The 18,968-nt window shown below is 39.5% G+C and overlaps 1 protein-coding gene across 1 annotated transcript; it reads right to left on the minus strand.

Annotated features, from left to right (window-relative positions):
* Positions 1-278: 278 nt before the first annotated feature.
* Positions 279-4,707, minus strand: LOC116734546 (terminal nucleotidyltransferase 5A-like). Its single transcript, XM_032586021.1, has 2 exons — positions 3,634-4,707; positions 279-2,315 (listed from the first exon to the last, which is right to left on the minus strand). The coding sequence occupies exons 1-2, from the start codon at positions 4,057-4,059 to the stop codon at positions 1,500-1,502; spliced, it is 1,242 nt and encodes a 413-aa protein (XP_032441912.1). The 5' UTR covers positions 4,060-4,707; the 3' UTR covers positions 279-1,499.
* Between the last annotated feature and the right edge of the window lie 14,261 nt (positions 4,708-18,968).

Consider the following 18,968-nt stretch of genomic DNA (forward strand, 5'->3'; position numbering starts at 1 on the left):
TTCTGTTTGCAGATTGTTCTTGAGGGCCAGATGTACTGAGATGATCAAGTGCAACAAATGTCCCATGGTACAAAATTGTTAAATACTTGTAGTCATTTACTGCTAAATATTGGGGAAAAAATGTTTTAAATATGATTATATAAATTCACAATGTTTTCACAACTTTCCAGTGTCATTTTATATGGATCTGCCTCATTTGCTTTATCTCTTGTTAAATCATGCATGGAAAGTGTATTGTATTATTTAGTTTCTGATCTTTTTGCTTGACTGCTTTTGAAAAACATTTTGGTTATCCAGCTGTACCTTTACATATATGTAAACATTCATTGTTATTTACTTTTTGCGTTGTAAAAATACCACCATGTTGACTTATTTAAATGCATTCTCATTACAGAGCAAAAATAAGAGAAGTGCACTGATGAAACTTATACTAAATGGGCATGTGTTTCTTATTGTACCATTTTATGTCTCTTAGAAAGCAATTAAATCATACCCCTTTTGTTTACATGCATTAATCCACTTTCATTTTAATTTAGATACTTATTATGTTGTCTCAATATTTGCTGTTTTGCATCCAAGCCTCTTTCTTTCGGCTATCATTTATTGAGATCTATTTTACTAAGATTTTGATCCAACCCGCCCCCATGCCCCTGTCAAGCGACTTCTGCGGAAAATGAGATTATGATGTTACTTCCTCTTTGGTAATCACAACACAATTGCACTGCAGAAGTGCTGATGAGCAGAGTCTTCAGAAACTCCTTGTTTAAAAAAAGGGGTTGCTCCAAAAGCTCCCTCAGTGTAAGAGACCTAACTCAGCCTTGAGAATTTTTTTCAATTCCATAAATACATTCAGTATCATGTTAAGTTCAAGATACTTTTCTGTAATGATGAATCCTAAAAATGTTTTTTTTATTTTATTTTATTTATTTTTTGGCTTGGTATAGGCACTTTAAAACAATTCCTGCACAGAAATAAAACATGCATTGTTTTGTTGGTTCTTTTTTTTTTTTTTTTTTTACTGCGTGATTTTTAGAAAACTTGAGCATTAAAGCAGATCTTTGGATTTGTAAACAGTACCCAGTTCCTCTTTTTTGCATTGCCTGCGTAAAGACTCTTACACACCCAAACAGACACACTCGCATGCACACACACACCAACACATGCACAGAGCAGAAGAAACCATGTGAATGAATCCATATTTTCACCAGGCTACTCTGGTGCCTTTTGTTTCGATGAGATGAATATTCTGGGTTTTTAATGCTCAGATGTGAATGCAACTTCCTGTAAGCTGTGGAAAATTAACAAAGTTATCGTATCTTGAAGGACTTCGTGGCTCAGCAGACATTTGATCTACCAAACCCACAAACCAATCACTTTTAAGTCCTCTCTCTCTGTGCACCCTGACCCAGGGAACAGTTTCGTTTCACACTAAAGACAAGAAGATGCATTCTTGCCATGCAGACACGAGTTCCACAAAACTACATGGGCATCCAGGAAGTTTAGTTGCAGGGCATCCAGGTGGCATACCAGGAATGTTGCAAAGGAGTAAAGTACTGCTGGGAAGGTGAAAGTGGACAAGAGTAGATCGGCTGAACCTGCGCTACATAGTAGTTGCTGAAGTTGCCATCTGACACATAAGGAGCCGGCTGGTAGAAGCAGGTTACATTGGCAGCGTTGAGAATGGCGTTCTGCTCAGCCAGGACTCGAAGTGCCAGCGACGAGATGAGGCTGAGCGTCTGGCGCCTCTCGTGTCCCATCAAGCACACCGTGCTCTCCCTGACCACGTCATACAGCGTGGCCAAATAGTCATACTTCCTCTCCTCCAGGTCCACAAAGTGGTTCTGCAAGTAGGACTCCAGCTTCCTCCGCTGCTCACCCACGTCGGGGAAATCTATGAAGAAGCGGGAGCACATGTACCGCTGCAGCAGTTTCATCTCCGCGTCGGACGCCGCGCGGAAACCTCGCACCAGCAGGTGGCAGTACTTGAGGAGACCGCCACCCCGGATCTCCTCGGGGCTCCGGGTGCAGATGAGCCGCTTCCGCAGGTGATCGAGTGCGGTGGGGAAATCTCCGTAGACGCTCTCGCCGATGATCGTCGGATGGAAGGTGGCAGCCATGGGGTGTTCGGAGCACTCGTAGAAGAGGAGGAGGGAGTCCAGGCGGATCTGGAAGGAGTCCACGCTGAACTCAAACTGCCGGCGGAGAGAGTCCACGAACTTCAGCTCCACGTTTTTGCCGTGGTTGTTGGAGAGCGAGATAAGACTCCAGCGGTCTGAGTCATTGCAAACCTTCACCATCTTCTGAACATAAGCTTCCTAGAAACAAAGAGATTGGGACTAATCAGCCATTGACACAGATGGAAAATATTGATCTGGGCACTTTTATGGGTCATTGAGGTCACAGTGGAAAAAAAAAGAAGAAGACAATTCAGTGTCTATAATCTTACTTAAATAACAATGAAAGTGTATATTAATGAAAATCCTCTTATGTTGGTAACTTAATATTAGGTTGCTTACCAATATTTTAAAGTTAGGAGTTAAGGTTTCAACACACTGATATTATTTAAAGTCATTTTATGATCCTATGCAACATTGCCCCTTCTCCTTGCTGGGCACTGCTGGCCAGGTGACTGAAAAAAGGCTACTACTACTAATACTACACTTGTCTGACACTTAAAAATAAGACAAATTGAGCTGCTTAGTACTACTTTGGATTGTAAAAATCACTCTTTAAAGTAGAAAAATTTTAAAAGATATAATCGTGAAGCTACAGGAGATATAAATGGATTGTCTGACATTTGGCCCTGGATTGACAAAGAGGTTTAATGTTCTGCATGATTATTTGAAAACTACTATTAAATTTATAGCATGTTTTATGATCATGTTTGCTTAAATTTTATATATTACATTTTATTATTAAAACTGTAATAAATAATGCTACTTTTTTGGAGTATCCCTACCAAGTGTTCAAATCAATTCTCACGCTAACCCATTACAAATTTTTTTTGAAATATTTGAAAACCATCCACCTTCCTTTAATCCATCCCAGAGGCCCACTAACCCGTCTCCCTCTCTTGTACTCCCCTTCGCAGCTGCAATGCAGTTTCAGCCATTGCAGTAGTCCAAACGTTTCTCCCCAGCTGCTATTACACCCAATCTGACTCACAGGTTCATATTTATGTTTATGGTTTTATCAATCAGAAGTTTTGTAGGAAGGAGAAGAAATTGATGAACTTTTGGTTGTTGACAGCTGCAGCAACTCCACATTAGTTCTGTTTGTGCAGATAAAAATCTTAGTCATGATGTTTTGACATCACATCTGTTGGAGGGCCATTAGTAGTCAGAGTAGTCCTTGGTATCCAGGTAACTGAGGGCCGAATGATTAATGTAGCGCTGGCTCCAATTGGATTAGACAGAATCCTGTCTGAACTGGAAACCAACCCCGTTTTTAAATGTGCAGGCTTCTAGTTTAGGCCAAACTCAACCCTATACTTTGGTGAGGTCTACTCAAATACAATTTAGGGATATTACGTTCAAAAGTTTATTATTATTATTTTCCAGGGTCTTTTTTTGAAAAGCTGAAAAGTTCTGGTTTTCCCCAAGTTCTGCTGGGCAAGAGCTGATGTGTAATTACCTTTAAGGTCAGAGGTGTGATCTTCTCTTTATTTACCCCTTCAGGCAGAAAGTCCAGAAGAGAGTCCAGGACCAATTCTTTTACTAACTGAAACTCCAACTCTCCCTTCAGGTCCGCGCAGAATATTAAGTCCAAATCTTTCCATCCCAGACCGCTATCCTCATGCAAGACGTAGCTGGCCGCGGATCCGTTCAGGCGCACTTCCCGGACGTGTATCCTCTTCTCCTCCATGCGGCTACGGACAACATTAACGATGTCCCGCGGCTTCACCTCCAGAGTGGGGAAGCTCCACCGGCCGTGGATGGGTATTGAGCCCGTCAGGATTGCGTCCAGCCGCTGCACTTGCTCCCAGTTGAGCACGCTGAGGCCGACGCTCTCCGCGTCCGCGCAGCTGTTGCCAGCTAAGTTCTCAACGCTTTCGTCCATGCCGATAGTGATGGTGAGAGGTAGACTGCTGGGTGTAAGCTGGAAAAAGGTGACTCCAGACTCCGCTGGAGCTGTGGCATCAGAGAGCCTCAGAGCTGAGGTCGATCATAACAGATGCATGGCAGGAAAAAGTTGTAGAGCGGCGATGTCCTACTTTTTAACTCAAGTCTGCATAGCGGACAGATTCACAGAGCGTGTCCCTTTTAGCAGCTTTAACGCTCCACATCAGAGTAAATGACAACAACAACAACAATAATAATAATAATAATAATAATTCCTTCCTTCCTTCTCAGCCTTTCGTATCCATTTCGCTGGAAGAAATAAAAATCCCCCGCCGAAGTTTTACTTCTCTCCTCAGCGTCTCTCACTTTTACGCACAGATTACTGGACGTCCGTGGTGCGCAGCTGCAACTTTACGCATTGTTTCTTTTCTTTCTTTCTTTCTTTTTTAAGGCTTCCAAAGCACACATACTTTAAACAAGAGATGCAAAGCTGCTTAATCCTTTACATTTTTGGCCCTTTTTGTCGTTTGGTGGTCCTGCGTGAAGCCACAGAGGTCCCACTGCACAGCTGCTGGGGGAGGCTGCGAAACACATAAGCGCTTCCCGTCTGCGGAGCACCTGGGCGGGCCGCGCTGATTGACAGCTCACAGCTACTAATAGCCTTCCACAGCTCGGATGTGTGTCCGACAATCGGGGCGTGTCTGAAAACAAGGCACCGAGATGTAGGGACACAGAAACAGCAGGCCTCAGCAAAAAAAATTAACAAGTAAAATAAAATAAAAGTAAAAAATAAATACATAAAACAATATAATAATAAAAAATACAAAAATCAAACTTTTAAACTTTAAATTTTGTGCCCCTTCCATCCTCTCACTTAGCAAAAATTAATTAATGACAACTCTCACCCACTTGTTCTACATTGTGCGTCATAATTAAGGAAATGATAGTTTTATTTCTCATTTGTTGCATTGAGGACGACAATGAGTCACGTTTTATGAGTCCAATTGCTCCAGTTGGCATCTTTTTTCATATAATATTCGAGGCGGATGAGTTACAAGCCCCATTAAAAGCAATTATCTTTTACACATTTATTTAAATTAATCTTTGAGTGGCCGAGTCAGCTCATACACGCGCTCTAGCGGTCGTCAAAGCAGGGTTCCTCAAACGTTTTAGAAACTATCACCTCACTCAATACTGTACTTTTCAAGTATCTCAATGGTGGCTAAAACAGTAGAACAACAGGACTCGGACTTTAAAAAAAAAAAAACTGCGATAAGGCATAAACACAAAGGTGTTTCCTATCTATCGGCACTGCGGAATTTGCTTTAGATAAGTAAGACATTTTTACTCAAAAGCTGACACTTTCAAGGTTTAAGCTGCAAAAAGCTCCTCTGATAAACACTTAAGAGATTTCTTACTCGCCTGGCCTTGAACTCAAAATACAAAATGGCCACCTTGCATGTAGAATTCATCGATAGTCACAGTAAATAAACAAACAGACACACAAAAAAGGCAAAGAAGACAAACTAATAAATTTCTGCTCTGTGGCGATTCCTGGCTGAAAGGCATTCTGGGAGATTGCTTCTTTTGGCACAGACTCTAATATTTCTTAGTTGTTTGTGCTTTCACAGAGTAAGAATTTTATTGACTGTTTTGATGAATTTCTGTGCAGTGCAGTATGTGTTTGATCACGTATTTTATGGACTAAATATTCCTTTTAGAATGTGATTTTATTTAATCATTCATGTTTATATGACCACAACTTCATGTTGCTTCAGCTAATGCACAGAAGAGAAAAAAACACCTTATTATTGCTTTGCATTGCTAATTGTATAAGCTTGATCACTGAGTTAGCATAGTTCAATAGTTTAGACATCTAAGAAAGCCTTCACAATTAAGCTTTATTTGATGGTGTTCCATCATTTAAAGTTCGAAATGAAACACAAAATAACCAGCTACTAGCACGTGTTCCTGAATCATACCTGTCTGCTTTTTATTATACCAGAAATTTAAAAAAAAAAAATAAATTAAAGTGCACTTTTTTTTTAGATAAAGCAAAGATGACACACTCAGTTTGCTGGTTTTTCCAATCAGTAGATTCATTTGCTTCTACCTTGCAACTAACTGTGCCATTTTCCCCCAGTGCCATTTAAATCTGCCCACTTGCCACCAAAGGACTTTAGAGTTAAACTGGTTGGTTTTTGGTAACCAGTTGACCAAAAACTTTTCTTTAAAAAACAAAATCTTGCAGAAAAGCTGCTGTGTGCACACACTCAAAGCTAACATTCTCCTGATGTAATAAGTAAATCTAAACAACACATGAATAAAACGGTACACTTGCAATGAACTTCTCTGATGCTGCAGCTCCAAGCAGCTCATTGATATATAGACGTGTGGGCCAAAGTCTATGCAGGTTAGTTGTCATGCAGAATCCATCAGTGCAAAGCTTGGTGAGTATATTTGCGTCACTGCAGACGAGCCCATTAACCAGCTTATTGCGGATTACCCTCTATGTGCAGTGACACAAAGTTCATGCAGAAACAGATATGCGCAGAGACGCTTGCATGCTCACGTTTAAAATTTAATGGGCTGCTGTTTGTGCCAAAACCTTGTTCAAAAATATTAACCGAAAAGTGTCAATATATTCAGACATGCATGTTTGTTACATTATTAACTGAATGCAAGATCTGACAAAAGTTCACTCACTCAGCATAGAAGCCATAATGCCATGACTAAGATGTATAATCCATGGGTCTTGAAGCATGTAGGTCAGGCTCAATGCAGCTATTTTCTATTTCAGTTGTATTTATTTATTCGCTGAGGTGTATGGCAGCCGTTTTCACTTCTTTGTTGTACCTGTCAGTCTGGTCAGTGAGTTCCAATAAGCAGAAGCCGCATCAAAATAACACACTTTTGCACATCGCAAACTGTGAACATTAAGTTCTATGCATGCTCTGCTTCACTATTTCCAGAAAGCACACACAGTGCATCTCTTGGTCAGCAAAGAACAGCAGGCCAGTCACAAGTAACATGCTCCCCATTCACCTACTGGCTCAGTGTCAGGCTTAGTGCCTGGGTACTTACCATGAAGCAGATTCCTTCCTGACCTTTGACTCTCCAAGTGGATGACACCAGCTTGGTTCTTGATGTCTGACGACATCAGAGGATTGAAGGGGGATTTTCAGGCAGACCCCTTGTCAGGGTGCCAAAACAAGTACAGAGACACAAAGTGATGATATGTAAATGTCTTTGAGTGTGCAGAAAGGCAGACTAGGACTGCTTAGCTCTTAGCTTTGTCAATCTTAGATTTTCCTAGTTTTGCCAAAAAACTCAGTTTCCTTCTGCCATCCTTTTCCGATAGGATGCTTTTTCATTGTCTGTCTATCCCTGTTTGTACTATCATTACACGTGGAAGTTCATTATAAGATTATAGTGAACTCATTAGACAAACATGCTTCAACTGTTTCCTCCCACCCTCACTCATCTCACTTCCTTAACACCTTCTACTTTTGTCTGGATTTAAATTACTGCGCTGTGCATATGTGCCAACATTTAATCGTGGTCTCCTTAAGTAGTGAAGAAATCTTAATCTCCAACTGAACAAAGTTGCAAACTTCTGACAGCTCTTTTTCTTCACTTCCCCTCAGAATTCTCCTGGTGCTACAAGCACGCAAAAGATGTAAAAATCAATATTGTGAAATTCTGTAGAGTGAAAATGCTGATAAGAACCATCGGCATCTCAGCGTAGCAAAATAACATTCAGAGCTGCAGTGTCTGATGAGCCTATCAGGAGCCAAATAGTTGAGAAAAAGTTTTTTTTTTTTTTGTTTTTTTTTTACTGCTTGTACATCTAGTCTAAAAGAGATCACACATCAGAAGTGAAAACAAATTTGTTTAACTGTCACAGCCAGCTCCACACTGATCACAGTTCAGCATTCAGGGGCTTTGTGGTAGTTTATTCACGAAGCCCTCCAAGTCAGGTTTTATGTCTTCTGGCCTTCTCTGTGTGCTTTCTGGAAGAACTGAGGTGGCAATGTGAGTGTTGAAGTCAACACCAACTGTTGCATCTCTGAGTAGAGAAGTGAAGTAATCTTTCCCCTACAATAATTGACTTATAAAAAAGCTATTTTTGCAAGTATTTCAAGACGACCCACCACCACTGTGTAATGCACCAAGAGAGATCAGCTCTCTTAAACTTTACGGGCAGTTTGTTGATCAGCAGTGATGCTTGAAACAGACCAAACATTGATGTCATATTGATGTTTTTTACTCGTTGAAATTTGAGTTGCTTGATCATTGAATTTCATCATTGTGCTTTTAATCAAACCTGTTGAATTTGTTGGAGCTGCACAGTGGCAAATTGGTAGCATTGTTGTCTTGCAGCAAGAATCCCAGTCTGGGGACTCTCTGCATGGAGTTTGACAGCAAGTCATGAATGAGTTCTCTAAATTCTCCTTAGGTGTGTGTGTGCATAATTGTTTGTCCTATCTGTCTCTGTGTTGCCTTGCGATGGACTGACAACCTGTCCAGGGTGTACCCCGCCTTTGACCCGTTGACCGCTGGTGTCTATCTCCCCAGAGGTATCCACTTAGGGATAAAGTGTAAGATAACGGATGGAATCTTGTGTTTCTAAACCTCCGACTATATTTCTGATCAGTTGACTCATGACTTAAAAATATTTGGAGGCATCTCAGTGACTGAACTGTTTTGTCAAAGCAGGTAGCGGTAGCATCGGTTAGCGTCACATTTGGTAAAAGACATGATAGCATACCAACTAATTTTCATGATCTCTTTTAATATAAAAAGCAGTTTCCACATAAGATAGCGGAAATTCCTAACACTTTATTTGCAGAGGTGTGCATAGGACTGACATGAGACTGTCATAAACATGACATATAACACCTGCCATGAATATGAATGACTCTTTCCATTTGGTAAATAAGGACACCTTTAATGCAAAGTTGCACTAAAATTTAAATTAAACCTTACATTAAAAGTCGGTTGAAAGTGTCAATTTTGCATTATCATTATTTACCAAATGACACTTCATGACAACAGTTCTAAGCATTCCTGAAGACTCCTTAATATTCATTACAGGTGTTGTCATGTTTATGAGAGTCTCGAGTCAGTCTTATGCATACCCCTGCAAATAAAGTGTCACCAAACATTTTGGTGACTCCAGCACCATTACACAAGGACTGCACACTGTGTAATCATATGGAGACCATGCAGAGAGGAGCTAAAATGTAGATTTTTCATGAAGGTGTTGCTGACTTGTACAGGCAGCAAATTTACTCTTTGATTTAACACCATAATGATGTGCAACACAAGCTTGCCAGTTTAAAATAAAAATGCTATAAGATGTACTTATTCAGGATAGTGGATATTATCAGTTGACACATTTATGTCTATAAATAAACGGTGTAACTTGCTACTCTTTAACGCAACAGGTTGCATGTTGCAACAGGTGGTGCAGTGAAGCAAGATTTCCCACGACCGTTTATCAGTGAGCTATAGGGTCGGCGTGTTTGATACTTTCACTGGAAACCAGTCAGAATGACTGAGTTGTTAGAATAAGAAACACTTGGCTGGGAGATACGTTGATTCCATGGTTGAAGTTTTGGTTCCCGGGGCACAACACAGCAAATTTCAGTGCATGACATTGCACAATTTATCAGTTGTGGTGTTAAATGCACAGCTGCACACCCGTCTGGTGTAAGTTAGATCTCATAAGGAGGACCAGCGAAGAGAGAAAGAGGCAGTTTTATTTGAACTGAGAAAGGTTCAAACCACTGGGAAATGCTGTCTTGTTGCTACCCAACACCATGAGTGTCTATTTGGTTAGCTAGATTATTGGGTGTGTTTGCCTTGGCTCGGTGATGGGACAGATGGTTTTCAGGTTAGTCTGAGTGCAGGCCTGGGTTTTCTAGCTGCTGTGTGCAGGCAGCTAGATTTATGCACTCACTCAGAAGCAACGCCTACCAAGATTTACCTCTTGTCATTTATCCCAAAATAACAATGTCATACCTATTTTTTTCCACTTGTTCTGATATTATCCACAGCACAATTTGCAAAATTCCTAATTGTTTCCTGTCTATATTTTCTTGTTAGCTATTTTTGTCTGTCTCTGATGAGCCACAGAAAGCCTGCTAAGAGGCATAATGAAAGCTGGATTTCAGACGGTTTATGTCAGTTTACTCACCACACTGGAGGAAATCTCTCTCATAAGGCATTTTATAAGAACAGTCTTAATCATTTTCTAAATGCCATCAGTGTTAGTTTATTGCTTTTTGGCACATTTTGATGGAGAAAATTTATCTGCGAGAACAAGTGGTTGTTGGGAGCCTTTGAAATAAGTCACATGCATGGGAATATGTTCAAATTTGTCATGTTACACCCACAAATTTCAGGACCTTGTACAGTATTTAATTTGATAAGCCAGCTCAAAAAATGTCATACTTGTAAAGTCAAATAAAAGGATACAAGGCTCTCAAAAAAAGAGTGTGACAAGTATGCATTTGAAGTGAATACTTAACTTTGTGAAGTTAAGTATTCACAAACATAACGGTCGGATATTTTAAAAGTTAACAACTCATATTTGTCCTGTTAGCCGATTCTCGCACCTTGGCTGAAGGTCTCTACAACTTTTTATGAAGTACCATGGGCCTCTTGGCTGCTTCCATGATTATTGCTGTCCTTTCCAAAGTTGCCAAATTTGGCCCATATAGATATTTCTTGTTGTGCTATACTGTCAAGCTTTTCATGAAATGCATACTTTTTCATGCATATTTTTTTTTCAATGCATCATTTTTGTATAACTACACATTTATTCACTCTTTTGTGTTGACCTTTCATCTAAATCCAAATAAATTATACACTGTAGAAAAAAACCCATCTCTAATTTATGGTAAAATACCAGCAGCTGTGGTTGCCAGAATCTTACCATTTATAGACGGTAACATTCTGGCAACCACAGCTGCTGGTATTTTACCTTAAACTACAAATGTTTACAAAAGTATATAATTTTTACAGCAATTTCACAGTTGGAAGCTACAAGTCAGGTAACTTGATGGAGTTTTTTTCACCGTCCACAACTTCAACAAAGTGTCTTTCAGTTGGTTTGTCATGTTTGTAAATGTAGCAAGTGCAGACACCGTCTCCAGACAAATATCCAGGTAGAGACAGACCTCAGCAGTATTTCCAATCAGTTTTAACCCGGCCTCAGCGAGTAACCTTTTTTGACCTCAGCCAACCTTGAAGAGCGCGCTCAGTAAGGTAAGCCCCCAATTAAACTCCTTCCATAGCTGCTAATGGGATTCACCAAGATGCACAGCCCTGTAAGCCTTGCTTTAGAGCTCCTGGAAAATGTATAGTACGCTAAAGATGCGATGTTGTAGGTGTAAAGAATTATTTTTGGAAAACAGCACGTACCACAGATGTCAAAATTTACTTATCAAACTGTCAGAATGACAAAGCTAAACTTATGCAAGATGTTGTCTCCAATTTGATCATTATTCAGCATAAGATAAAGGCCTGAACATGTCTTGCTCAAGCAGAGATCTTAACTTTTTAAAATGAACATGAAACATGTATATGGATAATTTATTGTCACAGTTCATCTGGAGACAGTGTCTGTAAATGCAATAGTAGTTAAATTGAAGCCCCTCAGCTTTCCAACTCAGTATTTTCCCCTATTGTTCATAAACTCTTCTGCGTTCCTGTCTTGTCATGAGTGAGGATGACAAACTAAAGTGACAACATAAGCGATAAGTTCTTCTCTCTATCAGTGGCTCAGCTTCCTGTTTGATACTGTGGTTGGTTAATGTCAATACCACAGTGATGTTGTCTCTCCCAGGTCAACGAAGTGCACACACAAGCTAAATGTAGGTCTTACAACACAAATAATACACTTCTGACCCTGAGGAGTGTGAGCCATTAATATAGATTCAAAAGCTTTCAGATCTGTTTTCAGAGATCTAGGTAATGAGCATGGGTCAACAACAGCATAAAACTAGTAACTATTTTATTATCAGGGCACTGTCAGCCTCAAACAAAATTAGGCTTTTAAGAGGTTGTTCCAGCATTCCTTTAAAATTAATGGGTGTCGTATAAAAATACACAATTTACATCCATTTTAGTTTCTAAATTCAATACAGGAAGTTTTAAAAGTCAATAGTTGTGCAGTTTTTATATGGACAAAGATGATCAGGTGATTACGGTTAAAGCACATGAACCAGCTTTGGGAAGGGAAACCAAAGAGTGAGTGAGCATGGGCATTGGTTGAACTTAGATATGCTAGATATTTGAATAGACAGTTGGACAAGTCAAATTGTAAGCTTTACAGATAATGAATGCCTACAAACCTACATTTTGTAGGCCAAAGTATTTCCTTCTTTTGCAAATGTACTTCCTACCATTTGAAGTTTTTCCACATTTTTCATTGTACGAACACAAATTCCAATGCATTTTATTGGGGGCTGTATTTATTGATAAACCAATACAAAGTTCAGCACCAACATGAGGTTCTGCACATAAGAAATGTGGTGCAATTCTATCCATCTTTTTTAGACTCCCCCTAAAAATACATCACAACCAATTACCTGAGCAAGAAGTCACTAGTCATTAGTTAATACTAATTAGAAACAGGGTGGCAGCACCATCATGCTATGGGGATACTTTTTGACAGAAAGCTTGTCAAAGTTAATCAGAAGAGGGATGGAGCTAAATCCCATAAGAACATCTGTTGGAGTTCTTATGGGATTTTATGGAAGACTGGTTTAGACAAAGCATTTTCATATGTTCAAATGGTCTAGTCAAAGTCTGAGGGAAGACTTGAAAAGTGATATTCGCAGAGGATCTTCTGTTGGCTATTTTGTCTCAATATGAGTAAAAACCTTTTAAAACTATTAACTTACACTTTAAGATAATAGGCTACACTGTCACATGGTTGCAAAAACATGTGGAAAAGTTGGAAGAGTACATGGATTCCAAATTTGAACATGAGGGAGATAAAACAGTCATGTCTTTTCTCTTTAAAAAAAAAAAAAAGTCTACCCAGAAGTCTTTGCAGATTAATGTGGTCTTTGTTATTTACATAGACTCACCATGCTGCACACACTTTGCCATTGCCTGGTCATAGTACAGAGTTCCTCTTTTGTTCTGTTACTGGAACTCCCACAGAATCTGGTGTAGGGTCGCAATACCATCAGGTGCAGGTAGAAGTAGTAATAAACTAAATCATGGCCCAATGATACCTAATTAAGTCTTTCTAAGGAAAGTTTTGTTCCACATCAGTTAAATAGATTAAGGCTTCAGTCTAACAGTGTTTTTCTTTTTCACCCAGAAATCCAAGAATCATATTCTGAGGCTGATTGATGGCTATGTCTTGGTTTGCGAGGAGTAAACACAAATAGAAATAAATGTTGACCTCACAAGTGGAGCAATAATGTTACAGGCTGTGATCATAATCTGACCGCTGATTCATGGGAAGAGAGTTTTTAACCTTTGACCTTGAGTTAAATCAGTCAACGAAACTCGCCATACAAACAGGATGTCTGTGAAATTCACTGGACAGCAACACCTGACATAGTTTGGTGAGTCAGCGAGATGGTGGGCGAGAAGTGTGACAGGGTGGAGACTTCCTGTGTCACAGTGTTGGTAGTTGAGAACTGGAAAGTTTGCGGTTCTCTTTCTTTTAATAGCAATTTTGGAAATAAAATTAAACTTAAGCCAAATGGTAGCCTTTACAGAAGAAGAATTTTATTCTTTGAATGAAATCCAGAGGAAAAACAAAAGTTGTCTGAATAACAAAGAGAGAGTACTTCTACCGCAAACTGACTTCCACATTCAACTAAGTGTTCCCGTTTCCAGGGAAGCCCCTTGTAAGTTTCGACACACTCTGTCAGTATGAAGGCCCTATAGTGCCACCTGCTGGATCATTAGATCCAGAACAATCTTCAAAAAAAACCAGACTGAAAAACTACCAGAAGCTACAGGTGGCGCTCTTCTCCCACGGAGTTAAGTTCAGTGAACGCTTCCTTTCCACTCAGTTCCCCACACGTCATTATGCACACATAACTGTACAAATGTATGTTAACACGTGTATTTGTACAGCTGCGCTGGGTAAACAGCGTTTTTTTTTCTTCAGGGGCCAAGTCAGGTCATTTCATCTGGCGATACATTTTACCATGTTTCTGTAGGAAGCTGAGTGAAGACAGAGCGATAATTAAACGCACACAGAGATGACGTGATGTGTCGGATAATGTCGGGTGATTTAGTGTGGGACAGAGCACTTGCTCTGTATAAAGTTATGCTGGTATCAGGCTATATTAACTATGGGAAAGTTTAACGTGTCATGTGTGAGAGATGGCTTCTTTCATGCAGCCCGTTCACTCTAGAGAACTGTGTCAGCAACATTATGCTGCAAGAGTTCAAACATTTTCTCCCTGCGTGGCAGATGACTCAGTTGATTGGCTGCAATGAGTGCAAAAGTGGATGCTTAAGCTCAGCCATATTCCGACTCTGCACAAAGATTTATGGCCACAGACGGTGCACAAGCAGAAGCAAATGCCTCACAGACATTTCTCACAGCCGAGAGCCCAGGGTTCCAACATCTGTGCGTTTGGATGTAAATATTATATTATTTCTCTTGTCCAAATTTCCTTCAATTTGTTCTATAGGCAAAGTGTAAGCTTTCATTTGCTTTTGAGGTGAAAACGTCTACCCCCTGACTTCAGCCACCTTGAGTTTCCAGAAACGACTGAACATGCACTCGGGCTGCATCGAGTCTGCTTTGAGCTGTTCACCGGGACGTCGCGCTGCTCACAGGAGACTCGGTCTGCATCCTGGATGCTCGACAGGAGCTTAGCGGTTAGATCGTGAAGGAAATCCACCCACCTTGGTTTAGGGGAGCCCAACGAGAGAAACAGCTGCAGGTGATGTGGCAGTAATTTTGGGGGCCGTGGTCAGTCATTTGGCACTTGCCTCTATCATGAAAGGTTTAGGGTGGAGTCCAACTCCTCTGCTCCTCTGTCTCATGTCTTTATAGTGAGCGGTTATTTGGGGCGAGGAGCAGATCCCTTCCCTTCCAGTCAGACAGTGGTGGGCAGTAGAGGAATTATAATTGACGGATGAAAAGAGGAAGAAAAAACTTCTGGTGGATCCAGGAGGTTTTTTGATGATTGTCAGAGTAAATAAATTCAGCAAAATTATGTTTTTTTTTTTCTGGGACTTGCATTCATCATCTGCGTGCCTTTTGGAATGTGTCTCTCTCAGCTGTGCAGATAAAATGATTCCTTCTTCTTAGTTAGTTATACACAGCTCAGACAAAACTCACATTTCAACTCCTTACACAAATTATCAATGAGCTTTGGTCTGGACTTTGACTAGGTCATTACAACACTTAACATGCTTTGATCTAAACCAGGAGTGGCCAACTTCAGTCTTTACAAGCCGGCAGTGTCATGGATATTGTTGGATATACAAATATATGTGACACGTTCTCAATCTTTATTTATTAAATAATATAAAATAATTCTATTTCCGTCTTTCAGTTATGCACTACTTTGTGTTGCTCTGTCGAAATCCCAGTGAAAAATTATTAGCAGCTCTCAATTGGCAATAAAGGAAGAAGTCACGAGACGAGAATACGTCTGGGAAAGTCTGATTTGGATTAAAAAAAAGGAAGGGCGGGAAAACAGGAGGAGGGAGAAGCATAAGCAAGACATTAGGAGCAGAGGTGGACAGATAATGAGGAGCTTGAGGTAAAATTGCTGAAGCAGGCCTACATTAGTGGTTCACTTGCATCATCTAGTTAGATTGTTTCATCCAAATCAAACCGAGCTGTGGTTTGATTCTCTCTCTCTGTTGAAGTCAACTCTTCTGTGCACTCAACTTCACACTTTTCTCGTTTTCCAGCACCCATGCCAATTTGTGCACATCTCAGTCAGGCAGGAAGGTATTTATTGATTCAATAAAACGTGTCATAAAATGAACAGCAAAACTACCAGAAGGACTGGATTCAAGTTTGATGAACTACATTTCACACAAGGCCTCAATGTGTTGCATGAAGCAACACACTGAGATTTGCAAAAAAAAAACCCCAAAAAATAAAAATGCATGCATGATATGAAGTTCTTTAAGATATAGACACGCCCAACAGTTTTTCAAGTACAAGTTATGGAAACAAATGCAAGCGCTAGACGTCCGCGGGTTTATTTAGTGGTGCACCTGTAGAACATGTGTGAAACATATGCTGCTGAGACGAAATTCAGAAAGAAAAGTTGTATCTTTGTGCTTTTTTTTTTTTTTAAAGAAAATTTGTGCACAACAGAACATATTTTATGACCCTATCACATTTAGGGTTTATTCATTGTCAATATGTCTGGCAATTAAAAGAGATTGAAATAAATCATACCATTGAATTTTGCTTAAATTAAAATGCTTTAAAAGTAAAACAAAAAAAGAAAGAAAAGGAAACTACAAAACCTTATAAAACATTCAGACCTTTTGAACCTTTTGTGCATTTTAGAATATACAGCCACTAACCTTAAAATGTTTCATTAGGATTTTCTTTAATACATCGTATTATAGAAGTAATCAATAATAATAATAATAATAATAATTATGAATTGGAGGAAATGATACAGTGCTGTGAGATTCTATTTTACAGATTTCTTACAGATCATGAAACAAATTTTAATGAGATAAATATGTCATTTGTAAATGCAATATGCAGATGTTAAATGATAGGTTTATATGTATTAGAGGAAAAACAAACAACCTGCTTCTATTTGAAAAAAAAGGATCACTGCACTCTGCTGTTCTGAAATGAAGGTATGTCGAAAAAACTGACTTAAGTGTGCAAGAAAAGAGATGTAACAGGAAACAAAGTGACCCTAACAACATCTACCAAAGTAATAATGAAAGCAGAACAGCTAAATTGATATGGAAGGCATGAAAAAAAATCTAATTTTGACAAGTTTTTTGGAATGCGAAAATCTCAAAATAAAAATGAATAAAAATGATACGAAGAAACTAAGAGTTTCCATTTGAGCCAGTAGATAATTGACTTTTGCAACCTTTCTTACCATCAGCTTTTCTTAACCGCTTTTGTCACACTCAGCTTCACTCAGCTTAAACTATTTATTAGTCCACATTCTTTGCTATTACCTCATAAATATTCCCAGCGTGTGCCTAATGGGAGGTCTTCCTGCTTGCAGCAGCAATCAAGAGCCACTTAGAGATTCGTTGTGGCAGGAGGGAAGAATTGGTCTGTTTCCTGAAATAAGAAATTCAATGTTTAGTATTACTGTAAAAGCTGTTAGTCACATTAGGCTGATGTTTAGGAACCAGTCTGGGAATGTCCATGAGAGTGTTCATGAAAAAATAGATTTAAATTAATACCATAATATTTTATCTCATTGTTATTCTTAGGGATTGATTATTACTGTTTCCTTTTTCTTGTACTAAGTCGGTGGATTTGATCACGCAAGAAATGGAAATAATAAATGGAGTGTGAGAGATAGCAAACAAGTGTCAGTGTGAAATGTAGTTTTACAAAAAAGGTTTTTTATTTTGTTTCCTCTGGCCTAAAAGGTTGAATGTTTTTGCACAATCGGTGATAAATAACACATTTAAACTTTTTTGTTTTGCTATTTATTTATTTTTTTTCCCAGAAAATTGTTTAATAAGCAAGAAGGAGACACATACGTTTATTGGTGGTGCTTTGGTTTGAATCTTGACCGTGCACATTCAAAACTCTTTCAGTTTGTTCCACCACAATGAATGGGATCAAATGAACGGATGAATGAATGAATAAATGAATAAGTCACAGAGAACAATAGAGGAGACGTGAACAAATCCAGCATTAAAACCTGTGATGGCTTCACGATGCGACCTGGCTCCGTATGAGGAAGAGAAACGGCTAAACTAAACCAAGTGATACCTAACATTATCTCTCCCATGCATCCATTCAGCTGTTCATCATTCAGATGGAACCAGACGGTCAGAATCATGACAACAAAAGAGTAGAAAATCATACAGCTGAGAGGCGAATGATTTATTCATGTATGATTATGTATTCCTCAATGAAGCCTTGAATCTTCATACAGTCTGCCAATGTCTTTGGGCTTTTTTTTTTTTTTTTTACAGGACACTCTTCAATGAAATGGTGACAAGTCTGATTCAGCTCGCATACAGAGTGTAGTTTGACTGTAAGTAGGTCAGTACCAGACCCTGCTGGTCCGTTTAATATCACTATGATACATTTTTTTACTAGTTTTTCTAAGTCTGGCTTGGCTTGTTCTCATCATGTTAGCTTGTGTTTTATTGACAGAGCGCATGCGGTGCCTTGATGATACTGCTTGCCCATTTACAAGTTTCTTTCCATTTTTTGAAAGAATACATTTTAAATGATTATTTCATTAATTGACAAAAAGGTGAGCTGCACAGTGGTGCAGTTGGTAGAGCTGTTGCCTTACAGCAAGAAGGTCCTGGGTTCGATTCCCAGCCCAGAGTCTTTCTGCACGGAGTTTACATGTTCTCCCTGTGCATGCGTGGGTTCTCTCCAATAGACCAAAAACATGACTGTTGGGTTAATTGGTCTCTCCAAATTCTCCCTAGGTGTGAGTGTGTGTGTGTGCATGGTTGGCTGTCCCGTCTGTCTCTGTGTTGCCCTGCGACAGACTGGCGACCTGTCCAGGGTGTATCCCGCCTCTCGCCCGGAACGTTAGCTGGAGATCGGCACCAGCACCTCCCACACTTGTCCAGTACGGACAAGGGTGTAAGATGCAAGGGTGCAAGAAAATTGATGGATGACAAAAAGGTATCCAAACTAACATAATGTGAAAAAGTAGCAAAGTGTTACTAAGTGCCTAATAACTGCTTGTGCTGTGTGAACTCTGACCA

This window comes from Xiphophorus hellerii, chromosome 15 (assembly GCF_003331165.1).
Source record: "Xiphophorus hellerii strain 12219 chromosome 15, Xiphophorus_hellerii-4.1, whole genome shotgun sequence".
Taxonomy (NCBI): Eukaryota; Metazoa; Chordata; class Actinopteri; order Cyprinodontiformes; family Poeciliidae; genus Xiphophorus; species Xiphophorus hellerii.